This window comes from Oncorhynchus masou, chromosome 2 (assembly GCF_036934945.1).
Source record: "Oncorhynchus masou masou isolate Uvic2021 chromosome 2, UVic_Omas_1.1, whole genome shotgun sequence".
NCBI classification, from domain to species: domain Eukaryota; kingdom Metazoa; phylum Chordata; class Actinopteri; order Salmoniformes; family Salmonidae; genus Oncorhynchus; species Oncorhynchus masou.
The window spans coordinates 32,879,957-32,898,531 of NC_088213.1; the positions used below are offsets into that span (position 1 = coordinate 32,879,957).

Below are 18,575 nucleotides of genomic sequence, written 5' to 3' on the forward strand. Positions count from 1 at the left end.
GCTTGAAGTCATAAACAGCGCTGTGCTTCAAGCATTGCTAAGAGCTGCTGGCAAACGCAGTAAAGTTCGAATGAATGCGTACGAGCCTGCTGCTGACTACCACTGCTCAGTCAGACTACTCTATCAAATCATAGACAATTATAATAAACACACAGAAATAAGAGACTTAGGCCATTAATATGGTCAAATACGGAAACTATCATTTTCAAAAACAAAACGTTTATTCTATCAGTGAAATACGGAACCATTCCGTATTTATCGAACAGGTGGCATCCCCAAGTCTAAATATTGCTGTTACATTGCACAACCTTCAATGTTATGTCATAATTATGTAAAATTCTGGCAAATTACTTCACAATGAGCCAGGCGGCCCAAACTGTTGCATATACCCTGACGTTCAGCTTGCACTGAATGTAAGAGAAGTGACACAATTTCCCTAGTTAAAAGAAATTCCTTTTAGCAGGCAATATTAACTAAATATGCAGGCTTAAAAATATATACTTCTGTGTATTGATTTTAAGAAAGGCATTGATGTTTATGGTTAGGTACATTCGTGTAAAGATTGTGCTTTTTTTGCAAATGCCCTTTTGTTAAATCATCCCCCGTTTGGCGAAGTAGGCTGTGATTCGATGATAAATTAACAGGCACAGCATTGATTATATGCAACACAGGACAAGCTAGTTAACCTAGTAATATCATCAACCACGTGTAGTTAACTAGTGATTATGTGAAGATTGTTTGTTTTTTATAAGATAAGTTTAATGCTAGCTAGCTACTTACCTTGGCTCCTTGCTGCACTCGCGCAACAGGTGGTCTGCCTGCCACGCAGTTTCCTCGTGGATTGCAATGTAATCGGCCATAATCAGCGTCCAAAAAAATGATTACCGATTGTTATGAAAACTTATCGACAATGCAGATTAATTCGGTCGACCTCTACCTGACGTAGTGAGCACTCCAACAGGGCAACAGCAGAGAACGCATTAATTTCACTAAGAGGACACAAAGACACATAAACATAATAATCAGCTGTGTGATAAGCTGTCCGACAGAGGTGAACTAACACAAAGCGACTTCTATACAAATCAATATTTGTTTTTTGGGCCCTGCTGCTGCTGTGTACGTATACAGAGAGGAAGCCACACTAGGTGCAAAATCTGTATAGTAAGTCCACTACTAGAGTGCACAAATTACAGCCTGCCATAAAACTGCTCTGCCTAAACCAAGTTTGACAAATTCATATAGAAGCACAACGGCTTTTAAGAGATAGCAGCCCACAAAAAGGAAGCATAACTGAGAAGTTAATCAAAGCCAGACATGTGGGAGCTTTATTAAATATTCTGCCATCAATTTTTGGCATGAATAAAATAAAATGTGATTATTCACCATAGTCAAACTCAAAATCAACTGGGTGCATGAAAAAAAACAGATGTCCTGAGAACCGTAGAGCCAGATTGGGTGATAATTTATCCTAAATGCTAACATCTAGCATGGCTCCCAGGACGGTAGCATCAGAGAGATGAAAGGCCATGTGTACACCTGATGGTATAGAAAACAGGCAGACTAACGATGCTGGCTAGAGCATCTTACTCCCAGCCACTCAGGGAAATGGGTGCTGGCTGACAACCAAGAGCAACACAACTCCCATCTGAGCTGACGTTAAACACTCAGGAAGTCATCAACAACGGCCTCTCCCCAGAAAGCATTCCACCCTCCCCAAGTATGGCCTAATAACGTGGCTCACCCAACAGAACACTGGTAATAACGTGGCTCACCCAACAGAACACTGGTAATAACGTGGCTCACCCAACAGAACACTGGTAATAACGTGGCTCACCCAACAGAACACTGGCTCACCCAACAGAACACTGGTAATAACGTGGCTCACCCAACAGAACACTGGTAATAACGTGGCTCACCCAACAGAACACTGGTAATAACGTGGCTCACCCAACAGAACACTGGTAATAACCTGGCTCACCCAACAGAACACTGGTAATAACCTGGCTCACCCAACAGAACACTGGTAATAACCTGGCTCACCCAACAGAACACTGGTAATAACCTGGCTCACCCAACAGAACACTGGTAATAACCTGGCTCACCCAACAGAACGCTGGCACAGACCTTTACTTTACACACCCATCCATTTACAGTCTGTCTGGGACTGGGTATGAGGCTGATGTCTATCACTGTGTTTCCACACCACATGCCCAGAGAGAACTAATATAAAATACTTATTTTTGGAATACTTTGTTTTGTCACTGACTTACTTTGTGTCTGAACAGCCCAAGCAGCTGACCAGGTCTAAAAAAAAGAAATGGAAGAGAGCTCAAACTCAGTCACTGCTACAGACACACACACACACACACACACACACACACACACACACACACACACACACACACACTGAAAAGTGATCCCAAATACAGCTTCATGACTTACTGTTCTGAATATACACAATGAATCCAATGACAAACATTTACATTCCACAAAGACAACCTTAATGAATCACAATCAGCTTCACTGTCACAAAATCACATACCAGATTTCACTGCAATCCTTTAGACATATCTCATAAAATGTTCTTTCAAAGGGGTTTTGTGCAGTAAAAATGTGAAAATAATAAAACATGATAGATGTTGCAGTAGGCTGTTTGTAGTCCTCTCCAGCTTTGAAGGGAATAATATAACACAGTTCCAATGATTTCCAGCTGACGATCTCTTGATTCTCTGATATTAATCTTATATTGTGTTGATCACTATAGTATTGCAGAGCGACATCACACCATTTAGATATTTTCATTGAGGGTTACAGTTGATGTTTGTGTGTCTTAACTGTCCATATCACTGAACCACACACACACAAACACACCACCAGTCAAAAGTTTGGACACACCTGCTCATTCAAGGGTTTTTCTTTATTTGTACTATTTTCTACATTGTAAAATAATAGTGAAGACATTAAAAATATGGAATAACACATATGGAATCATGTAGTAACCAAAAAGAGAGTTAAACAAATCAAAATATATTTTATATTCTTCAAAGTAGCCCCCCTTTGCCTTGATGACAGCTTTGCACACTTTTGGCATTCTCTCAACCAGCTTCATGAGGATTGCTTTTCCAACGGAGTTCCCAAATATGATGAGCACTTGTTGGCTGCTTTTCCTTCACTCTGTGGTCCAACTCATCCCAAACTGAGGTCAGGTGATTGTGGAGGCCAGGTCATCTGATGCAGCATTCCATCACTCTCCTTAGTTAAATAGCCCTTACACAGCCTGGAGGTGTGTTTTGGGTCATTGTCCTGTTGAAGAACAAATGATAGTGGGACTAATCGCAAACCAGATGGGATGGCGTATCGCTGCAGAATGCTGTGGTAGCCATGCTGGTTAAGTGTGCCTAGTATTGTAAATAGATCACAGACAGTGTCACCGGCAAAGCACCCCCACACCATCACAACTCCCCATGCTTCACGGTTGGGAACCACACATGCCGAGATCATCCGTTCACCTATTCTGCGTCTCACAAAGACATGGCGGTTGGAACCAAAATTATCACATTTGAACTCATCAGACCAACAGATTTCCACCGGTCCAATGTCCATTGCTCGTGTTTCTTGGCCTAAGCAAGTCTCTTATTATTTGTGTCTTTTAGTAGTGGTTTCTTTGCAGCAATTCAACCATGTATCCTCTAAACAGTTGATGTTGAGATGTGCCTGTTACTTGAACTGTGTGAAGCATTTATTTGGTCTACAATTTCTGAGGCTGGTAACACTAATGAACTCTACAGCAGAGGTAACTCTGGGTCTTCCTTTACTGTGGCGGTCCTCATGAGAGCCAGTTATCATAGCGCTTGATGGGTTTTGCAACTGCACTTGAAGAAACTTTCAAAGTTTTTGAAATTTCCCGGATTGACTGACCTTCATGTCTTAAAGTAATGATGCACTGTCGTTTCTCTTTGATTATTTGAGCTGTTCTTGCCATAATATGGACTTGGTATTTTACCAAATAGGGCTATCTTCTGTCACAACACAACTGATTAAAAACGCATTAAGGAAAGAAATTGCACAAATTAACAAGGCACCTGTTAATTTAAATGCATTCCAGGTGATTACCTCATGAAGCTGGTTGAGAGAATGCCAAAGCTGTCATCAAGGCCAAAAGGGTGGCTATTTTGAATAATCTCAAATATAAAATATTTTGAATTGTTTAACACTTTTTTGGTTACTACATGATTCCATGTGTTATTTCATAGTTTTTGATGTCTTCACAATGTCTTATTCTACAATGTAGACAATAGCAACAAATAAAGAAAAACCCTGGAATGAGTAGGTGCCCCCAAACTTTTGACTAGTACTGTAGCTAATGAGATTATGGGTATTACTGGCACAATACAGTGGGAAACTGTGTGGCACAATAGTATACAATTTATGATTATAGGAAAGCCATAATGAGCCATTAGACTTAATCTAAGAAGTGATGCAGGGTGAAAACAATGGTGACCTAGGGCACGGTAACAGACGGGGGAGATGGGTTGATAAAGTCTCCATGGGGCAGTGCTGGAGCCCAAACACTGAATCAGAGGCCTATGATCTTTTGACATAATGCAACAGTGGATAGGAAACAAGCTGAACAGATAAATGGAACTCAGCTCTGACAGAGCATGACATTTTTCCATTTCCACAGCTGTCCTAACGGGTGAGAAAACACATGCAAATAGAAGTTTCAGATAGGACTTTGTTTACTTTTTTGTTAGGTCAGAGCTTGCTGAACAGAGTTCCACCTCCTTAGTGTGGGAGACTGTAGACAGTGGATATCTGTTAAAAATTACAAAAGTAAAGCAACCAACCACAAAATAAGGAAAAACAGATCATGCAAATGAGGACATCTAGAGCATGTACTTGTCTCTCACTATGGTGTTACTTGTTTATAATTAAGCAATAAGGCCCGAGGGGGTGTGGTATATAGCCAATATACCATGGCTAAGGGCTGTTCTTACCAACTAAAGAATTCGGAGTGCCTGGATACAGCCCTTAGCCTTGGTTAGTTGGCCAAATACCACAACCCCCCCAAGGTGCCTTACTGCTAATAGAAACTGGCTGTTCCACTGGATGTCAGAAGGTGAATTCACCAATTTGTAAGTCGCTCTGGATAAGAGCGTCTGCTAAATGACTTAAATGTAATGTAAATGTTACCAATGCAGTAAATCATTTTTTTGTAATACCTGTAGTATACGGCCTAATATACCACATCTGTCAGCCAATAAGCATTCAAGGCTCAAACCACCCATTTAATAATAATAATTATTAGTTATGCACCTGTAACACTAAAGTGACATTAACATGCGACTGATGATTAATAATGTGTACCCAGGAAAGAGATGGATAGACCTGGGAGATGAGCTATCCTTTTACTGGAATGCAGGCATCTCCCATGGAATTCAGGGCATGTTTGTCTGTATGCAAACAGAACCCTCTCAGAACCCTGCTCAGATCCACAGACAAGACAGAAAAGATCCAGAGGCAGACAAAAGACTCCAGCTGTGCTCAATGGGGCTGATATCATGGTAACTACTTTTGGAAAATATGAAAGTTATAGTGACAAATGTTGTGAAATTTTTGTCTCACAGCATGAAATTGCCTAAAATATATGTCAAACCTACATACTTCCATTTACTACACATAACACCTATAAAACTTAGCAGCTGTTTAATTGTGGCCCAGACTAGAACAGGTGGGTATTGTCTGAGCGAGAGAAGATATCACATCAGCCTAGAAGTCTGATCAAAAGTGGCCTCCTCTGCATGGGACCAAAGAGCTGCCTGGTACAGTTCTCCCCATCCCTCACTGGGGTAATGGGAGACATTTGCTGTGAGAACAGACTGTGCTCTCCATTGGGGGTAGCCTGCAGGCTACCCTCACCCCAGTGGGCACCCAGTCCTGTGGGTAGTGGTGCGAGAGCAAGGCTCACAAATGGTGTGCTGTACCAAGAGCTGGGCATCAGTAAACCTGGGCAAGCCAAAAGAGAAGACGGGAGCTGACAGTGAGCTGGCCGGGACACACCGACCCAGATCACTTTACAGAGGGGAAAATGCAGCTGGCTGTTCCTCACCTGACCACCACATTCACAGCTGGCCCAGGTTGCTGAGGGATGTGTTTCAAATTTCAAAGACATTAAAAGGCCTGCATTAGGGAAAGGGGGATACCTAGTCAGTTGTCCAACAATGTATTCAACTGAAATGTGTATTCCACATTTAACCCAACCCCTGTGAATCAGAGAAGTGTGGGGGGCTGCCATAATCGACATCCACGTCTTCGGCGCCCGGTAAAAAGTGGGTTATCTGCCTTGCTCAGGGGCAGAACGACATATTTATTACCTTGCTAGCTTGGGGATTCGATCCAGCAACCTTCCAGTTACTGGCCCACTGTGCCATCACTGAACCGACTGAGGAAAGCAGAAAATAAAATAATGATTTATGGGAATGTTCACTACACAAAGGTGAGGCAGAAAATGGGTATACAATTGGATCTAAAAGGAGAATCCTCTATATTTTTGCTTGCTCCAAAACACAAATGACACATTTTATAATGTAGGGTTACCTGTGAATGGCCACAGTTAGCAGGTGGTATTAGTTTGCAAAAAGGTAACATTTACTTGTCAGTGAAGAACAATGGGGTTTTGGTTTGGAGAACAAACTGCCACCATGATCAACTACTGAGGAATACTAAGTAAGTGCCAAACAGAGGAAGTTGCTGTGTTAATGGCATCATGAATGGTCACCATGAAGCGGTATCCTCTAATCTGATGCACTTTAAAAGACATGGCAGGATGTGGCATCATATCAGACAGCATATCTGTTTGAAGACAAAGGTCAACAGCAGCTCTTTATAAAACTAATAAAAATGTTAAACTTTCAATAAAAAGCTCAATTAAAGAAATGCTCATTTTAACCAGTTTTATGTTTAATTCATCCTTTTAACTTTTCATTTTGCACAAACAAACCACAAGGGGTTACAACCAATGAGTAAATATCATTCAGAGGAGCTTCAGTGAGAACATTGTCAGAATAGTAAGGCTAAGAAAAGCGTTTAACATCCATTAATAAATCTGATTCTTGATCCAGTCGGATTCTGCCATCTGTTCTGGAAGTCAGTGAGTCGGAACTTAGAACCTGTGTGATGGCTTATGGAACGCCACGAACATGAAGATGGAGCTTTGTAACAAAGACTAATATGCGTGGGATTGATAAAGAGGAGAGTGTAGGTTTACTGGACCTCTGTGAACAAATTGAACAAGTTCCCCAGAAGGGGTGTTTGCCCTGTTCTAGAGAAGGGCTCAAATTCCTGCAAAACTCTTTTCAGCATTGCAGGGTGGAAAAAAAATGGAGCACAGGCTTTGAAATGGGGGGATATTACTGAGCATTCACCTCCCTGCAGAAAAAGCTGATAAAAACCATATGCTGTCATACTGACCTAGTATTCAGCATCTGGCAGAGTGGGGACTGTGAGTGATGCTACCGCCTGGTGCTCCAGACAGTCAGAGTGACAGACTGCTTCTCTCCACACAAGCCAAATATTAGAGTTCCCTCAATGTGACCCCAAAAAGCCATTCTTTTTTTTAAAGGAAGAGTTGTGCACTGAGTAACTGCGGTGTGTTTCATTCTTTATCTCTGACATCAGACTAAAGAGAGGAGAATATCTGGGGAAGGTTTATTATTTGACAGAAAGTCTGTTTATGACGAGCCAGGTTCTGACACATCCAGATGACGTGCTATGATATTGCACACAAAACAGCTACCTACTTTTGGAGCAAACCTGGAAAAACAATTGCTCCTTTCATGTCCAATTATTCCAGTGCTGCAAAATGTTAAGATGCAAGACGTATTAAATGTTTTCCACCTGGCTCATTGAAAGGATACATTCAGTTGTGTCCAACAGTTTCATATTGTTTTGAATTCAACCTTTCCATTCTCTGCTTACTGAATATTATGCTCAATAAACCTGTCACTGATGAAAAGATCTGTATATACAGCACATATGTTCTACTGTCATTAAAGCTACCTCACCAGAAGGAAACCAGTCCATTTCCTTCTGGTCATTCAGCATGAAATTCAGCACCCATGCCAGGGAACCGCCCACAAGCGCTAGTCTAAATAAGAATATCTCTAACTTCAGCAGATCTAGGGGACTTGGGTTCACCGCAGCATATTACCTCTGAAGTGAGTCAGAATGTGCCTCAAGGCTAAAAGTTGTCTAATGTTGGCTCATCTAGATGTGTGCACAGCATGCTAAATCTATCTCCATATATCCTCATATCTGGGTTTATTCGTTGGAATCTACTACAGAAGGATGAAGATAATGTTTTTAAAACCATCATGAGCCTACAGTTAGGGGGTCGTCCAGTCATCAAACAATGTATATGCATGCATTTTATGGTACCCTCATACAGGAGGACAATGGGTTTACCATTTGAATTCAATCAATTTTGACAGCACCTCTTGATTTGAACTTAACCTTCCATACGTATTTGCCAATTGTAGAAATGGTCAGAAAGAGTGCTTCAAAAGATAAAGGTGTTCAAAGTTGACCTTTTTTTGCATACCCCAACATACTATTAGCTATCCATGTCTTCATCACTGGAAATTATACAGTTGAAATGTATAGAATTTAAAATCTTGCAAACAGGGTTTTTTGTGTTGTGCCATCGGTTGAGACACACAACATGCTCTTGAATACAGGGTGTCATGTTGTGGTTAAAACGTACTAAAATGGGAATACAATTTTTTTAAATGCGACTTTCAAATGGTATCACAAAGATGGTTGGAGGTCCACAAATCAGACAACGTTGACTTAAAATGGTAATATATTAAAATGGTAATATAAAATGGTGCATGGACCGGCGGTCCTCTTTGTGGTAGTAATTGGAAGTAAAAATTTCAATTAAAATTTCAACGGTGTACCAGTTAAATTGCAGTTATCTGAAGGGATAAGATTGATATTTCCATGATCGAGCACAACACAAAAAAATATCCGATGATGTAGGGTCTAAGAAATTATCAAATAGTTTGACAACCTTGTTCGTACGTTTTTAAATGATATCAAACTAAACCGTTTTATCTTTTCCAGTGATGAAGACATGGACGTCACATGGTGGGGTATGGAAAATGGGTCAAATCTGAGCACCTCTATCACCCAAATGTTTTGTCATTCAGGTCCAAAAAGTAACTTTCTGACCACTTCTTCCATGGGCAAACATGTTTAGAAAGTTTTGTTTAAATCAGAAGGGAGACTGTCAAAAACTGATTGAATTCATATGGATTTACCCCAACGGAAGGTCACATAAAATAGTTGTATTGGAACTCCTGTAATTGTAACATTGTTCTAATACAGTGCATTAGGAAAGTATTCAGACCCCTTGACTTTTTCCACTTTGTTACATTACAGATTTATTCTAAAATGGATTCAATTTTTTTCTCATCAATCTATACACAATACCCCATAAAGACAAAGTGAAAACAGGTTTAGACATTTTTGCAAATTTATTAAAAAACAGAAATACCTCATTTACATAAGTATTCAGACCATTTTCTATAAGACTCAAAGTTGACCTCAGGTGCATCCTGTTTCCATTGATCATCCTTGAGATGTTTCTACAACTTGATTGGAGTCCACCTGTGGTAAATTCAATTGATTGGACATGATTTAGAAAGGCACACACCTGTCTATACAAGGTCCCACAGTTGATAGTGCATGTCAGAGCAAAAACCAAGCCCTGAGGTCAAATTAATTGTCCTTAGAGCTCCAAAATAGGATTGTGTTGAGGCACACCAAAAAATGTCTGCAGCTTAAATGGAAGATTTATTCTTAAATGGAAGATGTTTGGAACCACCAAGTCTCTTCCTAGAGCTGACCGCCCGGCCAAACTGAGCAATCGGGGGAGAAGGGCCTTGGTCAGGGAGGTGACAAAAAACTTGATGGTCAATCTGACAGAGCTCCAGAGTTCCTCTGTGGAGATGGGAGAACCTTCCAGAAGGACAACCATCTCTGCAGCACTCCACCAATCAGGCCTTTATGGTAGAGTGGCCAGTCCTCAGTAAAAAGCACATGACAGCCCGCTTGGAGTTTGCCAAAAGGCAACTAAAGACTCTCAGACCATGAGAAATAAGACTCTCTGGTCTGATGAAACCAAGATTGAACTCTTTGGCCAAGCGTCACATCTGGAGGAAACCTGGCACCATCCCAATGGTGAAGCATGGTGGTGGCAGCATCATGCTGTGGGGATGTTTCTCAGTGACAGGGCCTGGAAGACTAGTCAGGATCGAGGGAAAGATGAACGGAGCAAAGTACAGAGAGTTCCTTGATGAAAACCTGCTCCAGAGCGCTTCGGACCTCAGACTGGGGAGAAGGTTCACCTTCCAACAGAACAACAACCCTAAGCACACAGCCAAAACAACACAGGAATGGCTAAAGGTCTCAACGTCCTTGAGTGGCCCAGCCAGAGCTCGGACTTGAACATCTCTGGAGAGACCTGATAAAGGATGTGCAGCGACACTCCCCATCCAACCTGACAGAGCTTGAGAGGATCTGCAGAGAAGAATGTGAGGAACTCCCCAAATACAGGTGTGCCAAGCTTGTAGCGTTATACCCAAGAAGACTCAAGGCTGTAATCACTGCCAAAGGTGCTTTAACAAAGTCGTGAGTAAAGGGTCTGAATACTTATGTAAATGTGATTGGTTAAAAAATAATAATAATAACTTTTCTAAATGTTCTAAAAAAACTGTTTTTGCTTTGTCATTATGGGGTATTGTGTGTAGATGGTTGAGGGAAAGAAAACAATTTAATCAATTTTAGAATAAGCCTGTAACGTAACAAAACATGGAAAAAGTCAATGGGTCTGAATACTTTCCTGAATGCACTGTATAACTTTACGTTTTCAGCTCGACTGCTAGCCAAGGTACAGAGCTCAGTTACGTGGTACTGAGGGTTTGTTCCTTGGATTCCTTTGTGGGAAACCAGATCTACAGGCTCCATACACTGAGCACTGGGAGCAGAGCAGACTGCATAACAGGGTTAACCTGTTCTAGAGAGACAACACGTGGGATATGGACCTTCCTAACACCTTCCTAATGTTTTGTACACAGTGTATATACTGTCATTACAAACCTCGCCCTATGTCCATATCCCACGTGTTGTCTCTCTAGAACAGGTCAACCCTGTTATGCAGTCTGTGCACTGGGAGCAGAGCAGTGTATGGAGCCTATAGATCTGGTCTCCCACAAAGGAATCCAAGGAACAAACCCTCAGCACCATGTAACTGAGCTCTGTACCTTGGCTAGCAGTCGAGCTGAAAACGTAAAGTTATACAGTGCATTCAGGAAAGTATTCAGACCCATTGACAATATTTCCCACAGTTGTGTCAAGTTGGCTGGATGTCCTTTTGGTGGTGGACCATTCTTGGTGCACACGGGAAACTGTTGATTTTGAAGAACCCAGCAGTGTTGTAGTTCTTGACACACTCAAACCGGTGCGCCTGGCACCTACTGACATACTCCGTTCAAAGGCACTTAAATATTTTGTCTTTCCCATTCACTCTCTGAATGGCACACAACCTGTCTTCTCCCCTTCATATACACTGATTTAAGTGGATCAATAAGGGATCATAGCTTTCACCTGGATTTGACTGGTCAGTCTGTCATGGAAAGAGCAGGTGTTCATAATATTTTGTACACTCAGTGTACAGTACATGACATTAAAAGTCAAGCAAAGTCATTCAGTGGATTTGGGCAATTCAAGCAGAACAAATTATTTAAAAAATGATTTCTCCTTAATTAAATCAAAATACGGCAGTTGACTTGTTGGATTCAATAAACAATACTTTAGCTGATACCCACAGTGGGATATCTGCCACAATGGCAATGGCCGCACGATCTGTGATCTAAACACAAAGGAAGAGGCCACGCAACAGGGACAACTTTCTCCATAACTCTCTCCGGTATGCTTAAGCTGTTGGGATGACAATCAGTAAGCAGGAGAAACCGATCTCCATGTGGATATCACACAGGCTGCTCCCTGTCTCCTCTTCCATGACCAACCTGTTTTATTCAAAGTAGGGCTGTGCCAACACTGTACCTAGGAAGTGGGAGCTGCATGTGACTGTCCGTCAGTATAGGTGGTTGCTATAGGGACTGTATCTGCAGGCCACCTTTCTTTTACAACACCCCCCCCCAGATGTATACTTTTATGGTAAGTGAGATGAAAGTTGTTGTTGAGTAGACAACCATTAAAAATGTGACGTTTTTTTCCATTATGCAATATTAGCTTAGTTGTGAGCAGTATGAACCACCTGTATCGCAGAGAGTAAACAAACAAGTTTAACAACAAACTGGGCAGACTGTTTCCACTGGGCCCTCTAGATCTCAAGAGATCCAATATCCAGTTTTCATCTTTAGCATGTCTCACTAAGGCTTTGATATCAGATACACACTGTTGTCAAAAACATTTTGGTTTAATGTTTTACCATATCTCTGTCCACATACAAAATCCTGCTCATTTAGAGCGGGAGGACGAGAGAGAGTGTGAGAGAGCACTTTTATCATAAACATATGGTAGGTAGGTTACTCCTCAAATAGGAGAGGGAAAATAGTGGATTTGATTGTTGTTGCATTCTTATCAACATTCCATACAACCTGTTAGATCAGATTGAGACTAGAAGAGGCATTTAGTTGTTCTTTGAATTTAACTTTACACTGTAGCAAAACAAAATTTAATGATTTCAATTCCGGTCTACTTAAATATATAATTCTGTGAAATAGGCACTCATACATCTCATTATGTTATTATTCTCTATGACAATTAATACCATAAAGGCCATTGGTTGCAAAAATAGGCAACTTCACATCAGCCTGTAAAAATGACTCTTGCAGCACCTCAGTAGGCTATGACTCATGACGACATTACCTTGTTGAATGACTAGCTAAACATTTCTTAAAATATTCTGGTGACAATTTACAGGATACAATTTCAACCTTATTTGACCATTTAGAAAATGATATGGTCATTAGACTAAAACCTAAGAATATATTTAATAAAAGTACATTGTCCCCTTGCATTGACCATTTAATCTGTGCAATAGGAATATGCTGATCTTGCGATTTATAAGAATGTTGACATGATATTTAACGTCATCGTGTCACGAATCCATCAGACCTCCATATATTTAACAATCTATAAGGAACTTTCACGTCCCTTTCAAGAAGAGACATTATCGTGTTCCTTCATATCCATATGAATACGTTACCCTGAAAAACATGGTCTGTAAAAGCTAAAATATCTTACCATTCTTTCTCCTTCCCCAGACAATTACAATGTATCCTTGTATTCCGTATTGAACAGGGGCTGGCTGTCTCAGTAGTCGTATATTACTAAAAAAAAAGTAAAACGTTGTTGTTTTGCAGTTGGCCAGCTAAGAAAAAAAACAAGAAAAAGTCTAAATAAAAACTAGGATCGCAGACGCCTTCCAAGCAGGAACACACAGATTCTCCTCAGGACCAGCTTCCTCTGTCCATTCTGTAGCTATAGTCTAAACATGAATAGACATAGGAACTGAACTCAGGCTCCCGAATGCTGCTGTTGTATGTTTGAGAGGTAAAGTTCAACTTCGAGGCTGGTAGCTGACTGAACAGCCTGACCAAACAATCCATAAATGGAAAATTCGTCTTTAGCCCTCAGCCAATAGGAGAGGGGTCTGGAAGCGTCACTCCAGAGGGAATCACACCAGATGATTTTGGGTACGTTGGAGAACGCATTTGCTGTGGCTAAAAATAGTAGCGATATCAAATCAGACAAAGAGTTTTGAATTGGAAAAGAATTTATTCTAAAAGAGGACCATATTGTACAAGCATTATACAGGGTATAATACTTTTAGGTCACTTATGGGAAAGCTTTTACAAGTTTATCTTTCCTTCTAAATTGAGCAGAAAAAAATGTCATGTTCCTTTGATATTGCCATTCTGTTTATTTTTAATCCTGAAAAACTCCCTATTCTTTAACGATTAAAAGCATACTAACATCATGCAGCCACCACTATGCTTGAAAATGTGGAGAGTGGTACTCAATAATGTGTTGTATTGAGGACAAAAAGTTAATTGCTTGGCCAAATATTTTGCAGTATTACTTTAGAGCCTTGTTGCAAACAGGATGCATGTTTTGGAATATAACAAGCTTCCTTCTTTTCACTCTGTCTATTAGGTTAGTATTGTGAAGTAACTACAATGTTGTGGAGCCATCCTCAGTTTTCTCCTATCATAGCCATTAAACTCTGAAACTGTTTTAAAGTCACCATTGGCCTCATGGTGAAATCCCTGAGCGGCTTCCTTTCTCTCCAGAAACTGAGTTAGGAAGGATGCTTGTATCTTTGTAGTGACTGGTGTATTGATACACCATCCAAAGTGTAATTAATAATTTCACCATGCTCAAAGGGATATTCAATTACTTTTTTTGTACCCATCTACCAATAGGTTCCCTTCTTTGTGAAGGAATTGAAAAACCCCTGGTCTTTGTGTTTGAATCTGGGTTTGAAATTCACTCCATGACTGAGGGACCTTACAGGTAAGAAATGAGGTAGTCGTAAAAAATAATGTTAAACACTATTATTGCACACAGAGTGAGTCCATGCAAATTATTGTGTGACTTGTTAAGCACATTTCTACTCCTGAACTTCTTTAGGCTTGCCATAACAAAGGGGTTGAATACTTGACTCAAGATTTGTAATTTATTTGTAAAAATGTCAAAAAACATAATTCCACTTTGACATTATGGGGTATTGAGTGTAGGTCAGTGACAAAAAAAAATCAAAATTGTATCCATTTTAAATCCAGGCCGTAACACAACAAAATGTGGAAAAAGTAAAGGGGTGTGAACTTTCTGAAGACACTGTAAGTAACATAACAAAATAATAATCATGTGAATGAATGTTAGAATGACATTTAATGAGTTCTCATGTGACAGATAAGACAACTGTGTGAACACAAATAACTGGAGCAGCGGGATGAAGACAAAGCACTAATTTTTCACTGTGTCAAATGTAGAAAGAGTTCACCCAATTAATTTATTCCAAGTATTGAATATAAACCATTATATATGGTGCAATTACAAAGGCATCTCAATTCTGATATTTGTCCACTAATTGTTCTTTTAACCAATCACATCATACCTTTTCATATCAGTGCCAGTTCAGAGCAAATCTAACTGGTCAAAATATCAGAATTGGGCTTCCTGGGGAAATGCAGTCGAACATGGTGGACCTGTTGAGTGGTTAAACACAGCCTTGTGCCTTGTCAGTGCCAGGTGTGGGAGATTAATTGTAATTAAGGGTATGCCTTCAGTATATAACCTGGATGTTTTCTGTGGCAGATTCCAATTACCACGAGATGGTTGGAGTGCATAGGGAAGATGAGATTGTCCAAATTCAGAAGGGGTGCTGCTCAGGTCATCGCTCGGTAAAGCCCCACCTTATCTCAGCTCACTGGTCACCATTGCAGCACCACCCATAGCACGTGCTCCAGAAGGTATATTTCACTGTTCACCCCTAAAGCCAATTCCTACTTTGGCCGCCTTTCCTTCCAGTTCTCTGCCGCTAATGACTGGAACGAACTGCAAAAATCACTGAAGCTGGAGACTCATCTCCCTCACTAACTTTAAGCATCAGCTGTCAGTGCAGCTTACAAATCATTGCACCTGTACATAGCTCATCTGTAAATAGCCCACCCAACTACCTCATCCCCATATTATTATTATTATGTTTTGCCCCTTTGCACCCCAGTATCTCTACTTGCACATTTATCTTCTGCACATCTATCACTCCAGTGTTAAATTTCTAAATTCTAATTATTTTGCCACTACGGCCTATTTATTGACTTACCTCCCGAATCTTACTTCATTTGCACACACTGTATATAGATTTTCTATTGTGTTATTGACTGTACGTTTGTTTATTCCATGTGTAACTCTGTGTTGTTTGTGTCGCACTGCTTTGCTTTATCTTGGCCAGGTTGCAGTTGTAAATTAGAACTTGTTCTCAGCTGGCCTACCTGGTGAAATAAAATACATAAATACGTGTGGTTATGGCAAGGTTGCCTGCATGCAAGTTGGACCTGCTCTCCTTCTCCCTGGGCATGCCCCTCTGAGGTGTTGTGCAAAGTATTTCATTTTTCACTTATTTAACTCTTATTTTACCAGGTAAGTTGACTGAGAACACATTCTCATTTACAGCAACAACCTGGGGAACAGTTACGGGGAGAGGAGGGGGGATGAAGGAACCAATTGTAAGCTGGGGATGACTAGGTGACCGGGATGGTATGAGAGCCAGATTGAGAATTTAGCCAGGACACCGGGGTTAACACCCCTACTCTTACGATAAGTGCCATGGGACTTTTAGTTACCACAGAATCAGGACACCCGTTTAACCTTTAACGTCCCATCCGAAAGACGGCACCCTACACAGGGCATTGTCCCAAATCACTGCCCTGGGGCATTGGGATATTTATTAATAAAACCATTTAGACCAGAGGAAAGGGTCTTTCCTACTGGTCCTCCAACATCACTTCCAGCAGCATCTGGTCTCCCATCCAGGACCAACTCTGCTTAGCTTCAGAAGCAAGCCAGCAGTGGGATGCAGGATGGTATTCTGCTGGTGTAATATTGATCAGATCTGTGGGTGTCATGGCTCAGGCCTTTATTGAATTGTGGATATAAAATCTTGTCTTGATGTTCTTGTCCCTGATCATATGATTGCACGCAGTTTCTCACAGCCACATTTCTAATGTAATTTGGTTGATGGATATTTGTAAAGCTTTTGCAAGTCCACTCCGTGTCTGCTCATCTACGGTCGGAAATGTGGGAAGTGAGGTGAGGCGACAGGTAGCCTAGCAATTAAAAGCATCAGATTTGACTCCCTGAGCCGACTGTGAACAATCTGTTGATGTGCCCTTATTCGTCCTGTAAGTCGCTCTGGATAAGGGTGTCTGCTAAATTTCTAAAATGTAAATGAGGGTGCAGGGAGGGGTGTGGTCAGACTGCTCGCTCTGTAACCTGTCTGGCAGGCTTAACAATGGAATGCAGGCTGCCTGTGACATTGGCTGTTTTTGAGAGGATCAAAACTGCAATGTATCATGGGTAAATTGTAACTGACTGATATATAAATAAGTAGTTATTTATAATGCAAGTTGATTTATAGATCAGGCAGTTGCCTGCAGTCATTTTGATTATCTTAAACATGGCCAATCTGTAACAGGTCATGCTGCATTTCTAACATCCTTGTCAGACACGTGTGCGTGTCAAAAACCTGTAGAACCTCATTGATGAAAGACAACAATCGCTTATGAAGAGCAAAGATTATACACTGCTCAAAAAAATAAAGGGAACACTAAAATAACACATCCTAGAACTGCATGAATGAAATATTCTTATTAAATACTTTTTTCTTTACATAGTTGAATGTGCTGACTACAAAATCACACAAAAATTATCAATGGAAATCAAATTTATCAACCCACGGAGGTCTGGATTTGGAGTGACACTCAAAATTAAAGTGGAAAACCACACTACAGGCTGATCCAACTGTAATGTCCTTAAACCAAGTCAAAATGAGGCTCAGTAGTGTGTGTGGCCTCCACGTGCCTGTAAGACCTCCCTACAACGCCTGGGCATGCTCCTGATAAGGTGGCGGATGGTCTTCTGAGGGATCTCCTCCCAGACCTGGACTAAACAAGGGGTCTGAGGATCTCATCTCGGTACCTAATGGCAGTCAGGCTACCTCTGGCGAGCACATGGAGGGCTGTGCGGCCCCCCAAAGAAATGCCACCCCACACCATGACTGACCCACTGCCAAACCGGTCATGCTGGAGGATGTTGCAGACAGCAGAACGTTCTCCACGGTGTCTCCAGACTCTGTCACATGTACTCAGTGTGAACCTGCTTTCATCTGTGAAGAGCACAGGGCGCCAGTGGCGAATTTGCCAATCTTGGTGTTCTCTGGCAAATGAAAAACGTCCTGCACGGTGTTGGGCTGTCAGCACAACCCCCACCTGTGGACATCGAGCCCTCATATTACCCTCATGGAGTCTGTTTCTGACCGTTTGAGCAGACACATGCACATTTGTGGCCTACTGGAGGTCATTTTGCAGGGCTCTGGCAGTGCTCCTCCTGCTCCTCCTTGCACAAAGGCGGAGGTAGCGGTCCTGCTGCTGGGTTGGTGCCCTCCTACGGCCTCCTTCACGTCTCCTGATGTACTGGACTGTCTCCTGGTAGCGCCTCCATGCTCTGGACACTATGCTGACAGACACAGCAAACCTTCTTGCCACAGCTCGCATTGATGTGCCATCATGGATGAGCTGCACTACCTGAGCCACTTGTGTGGGTTGTAGACCCCGTCTCATGAAAGCAACGCCAGCATTCAAAAGTGACCAAAACATCAGCCAGGAAGCATAGGAACTGAGAAGTGGTCTGTGGTCACCACCTGCAGAACCACTCCTTTATTGGGGGTGTCTTGCTAATTGCCTATAATTTCCACCGGTTGTCTA

The 18,575-nt window shown here is 41.4% G+C and overlaps 1 protein-coding gene across 2 annotated transcripts in view; it reads right to left on the minus strand.

Annotated features, from left to right (window-relative positions):
• LOC135559120 (unconventional myosin-Ie-like) overlaps positions 1–13,655 on the minus strand; it is a 59,258-nt gene extending 45,603 nt beyond the window's left edge. For both annotated transcript variants that reach the window (XM_064993465.1, XM_064993463.1), the window contains exon 1: positions 13,333–13,655. In XM_064993465.1, coding sequence (XP_064849537.1) covers positions 13,333–13,335 — 3 coding nt within the window. In that variant the 5' untranslated portion in view covers positions 13,336–13,655. The remainder of the gene's footprint in view (positions 1–13,332) is intronic.
• Between the last annotated feature and the right edge of the window lie 4,920 nt (positions 13,656–18,575).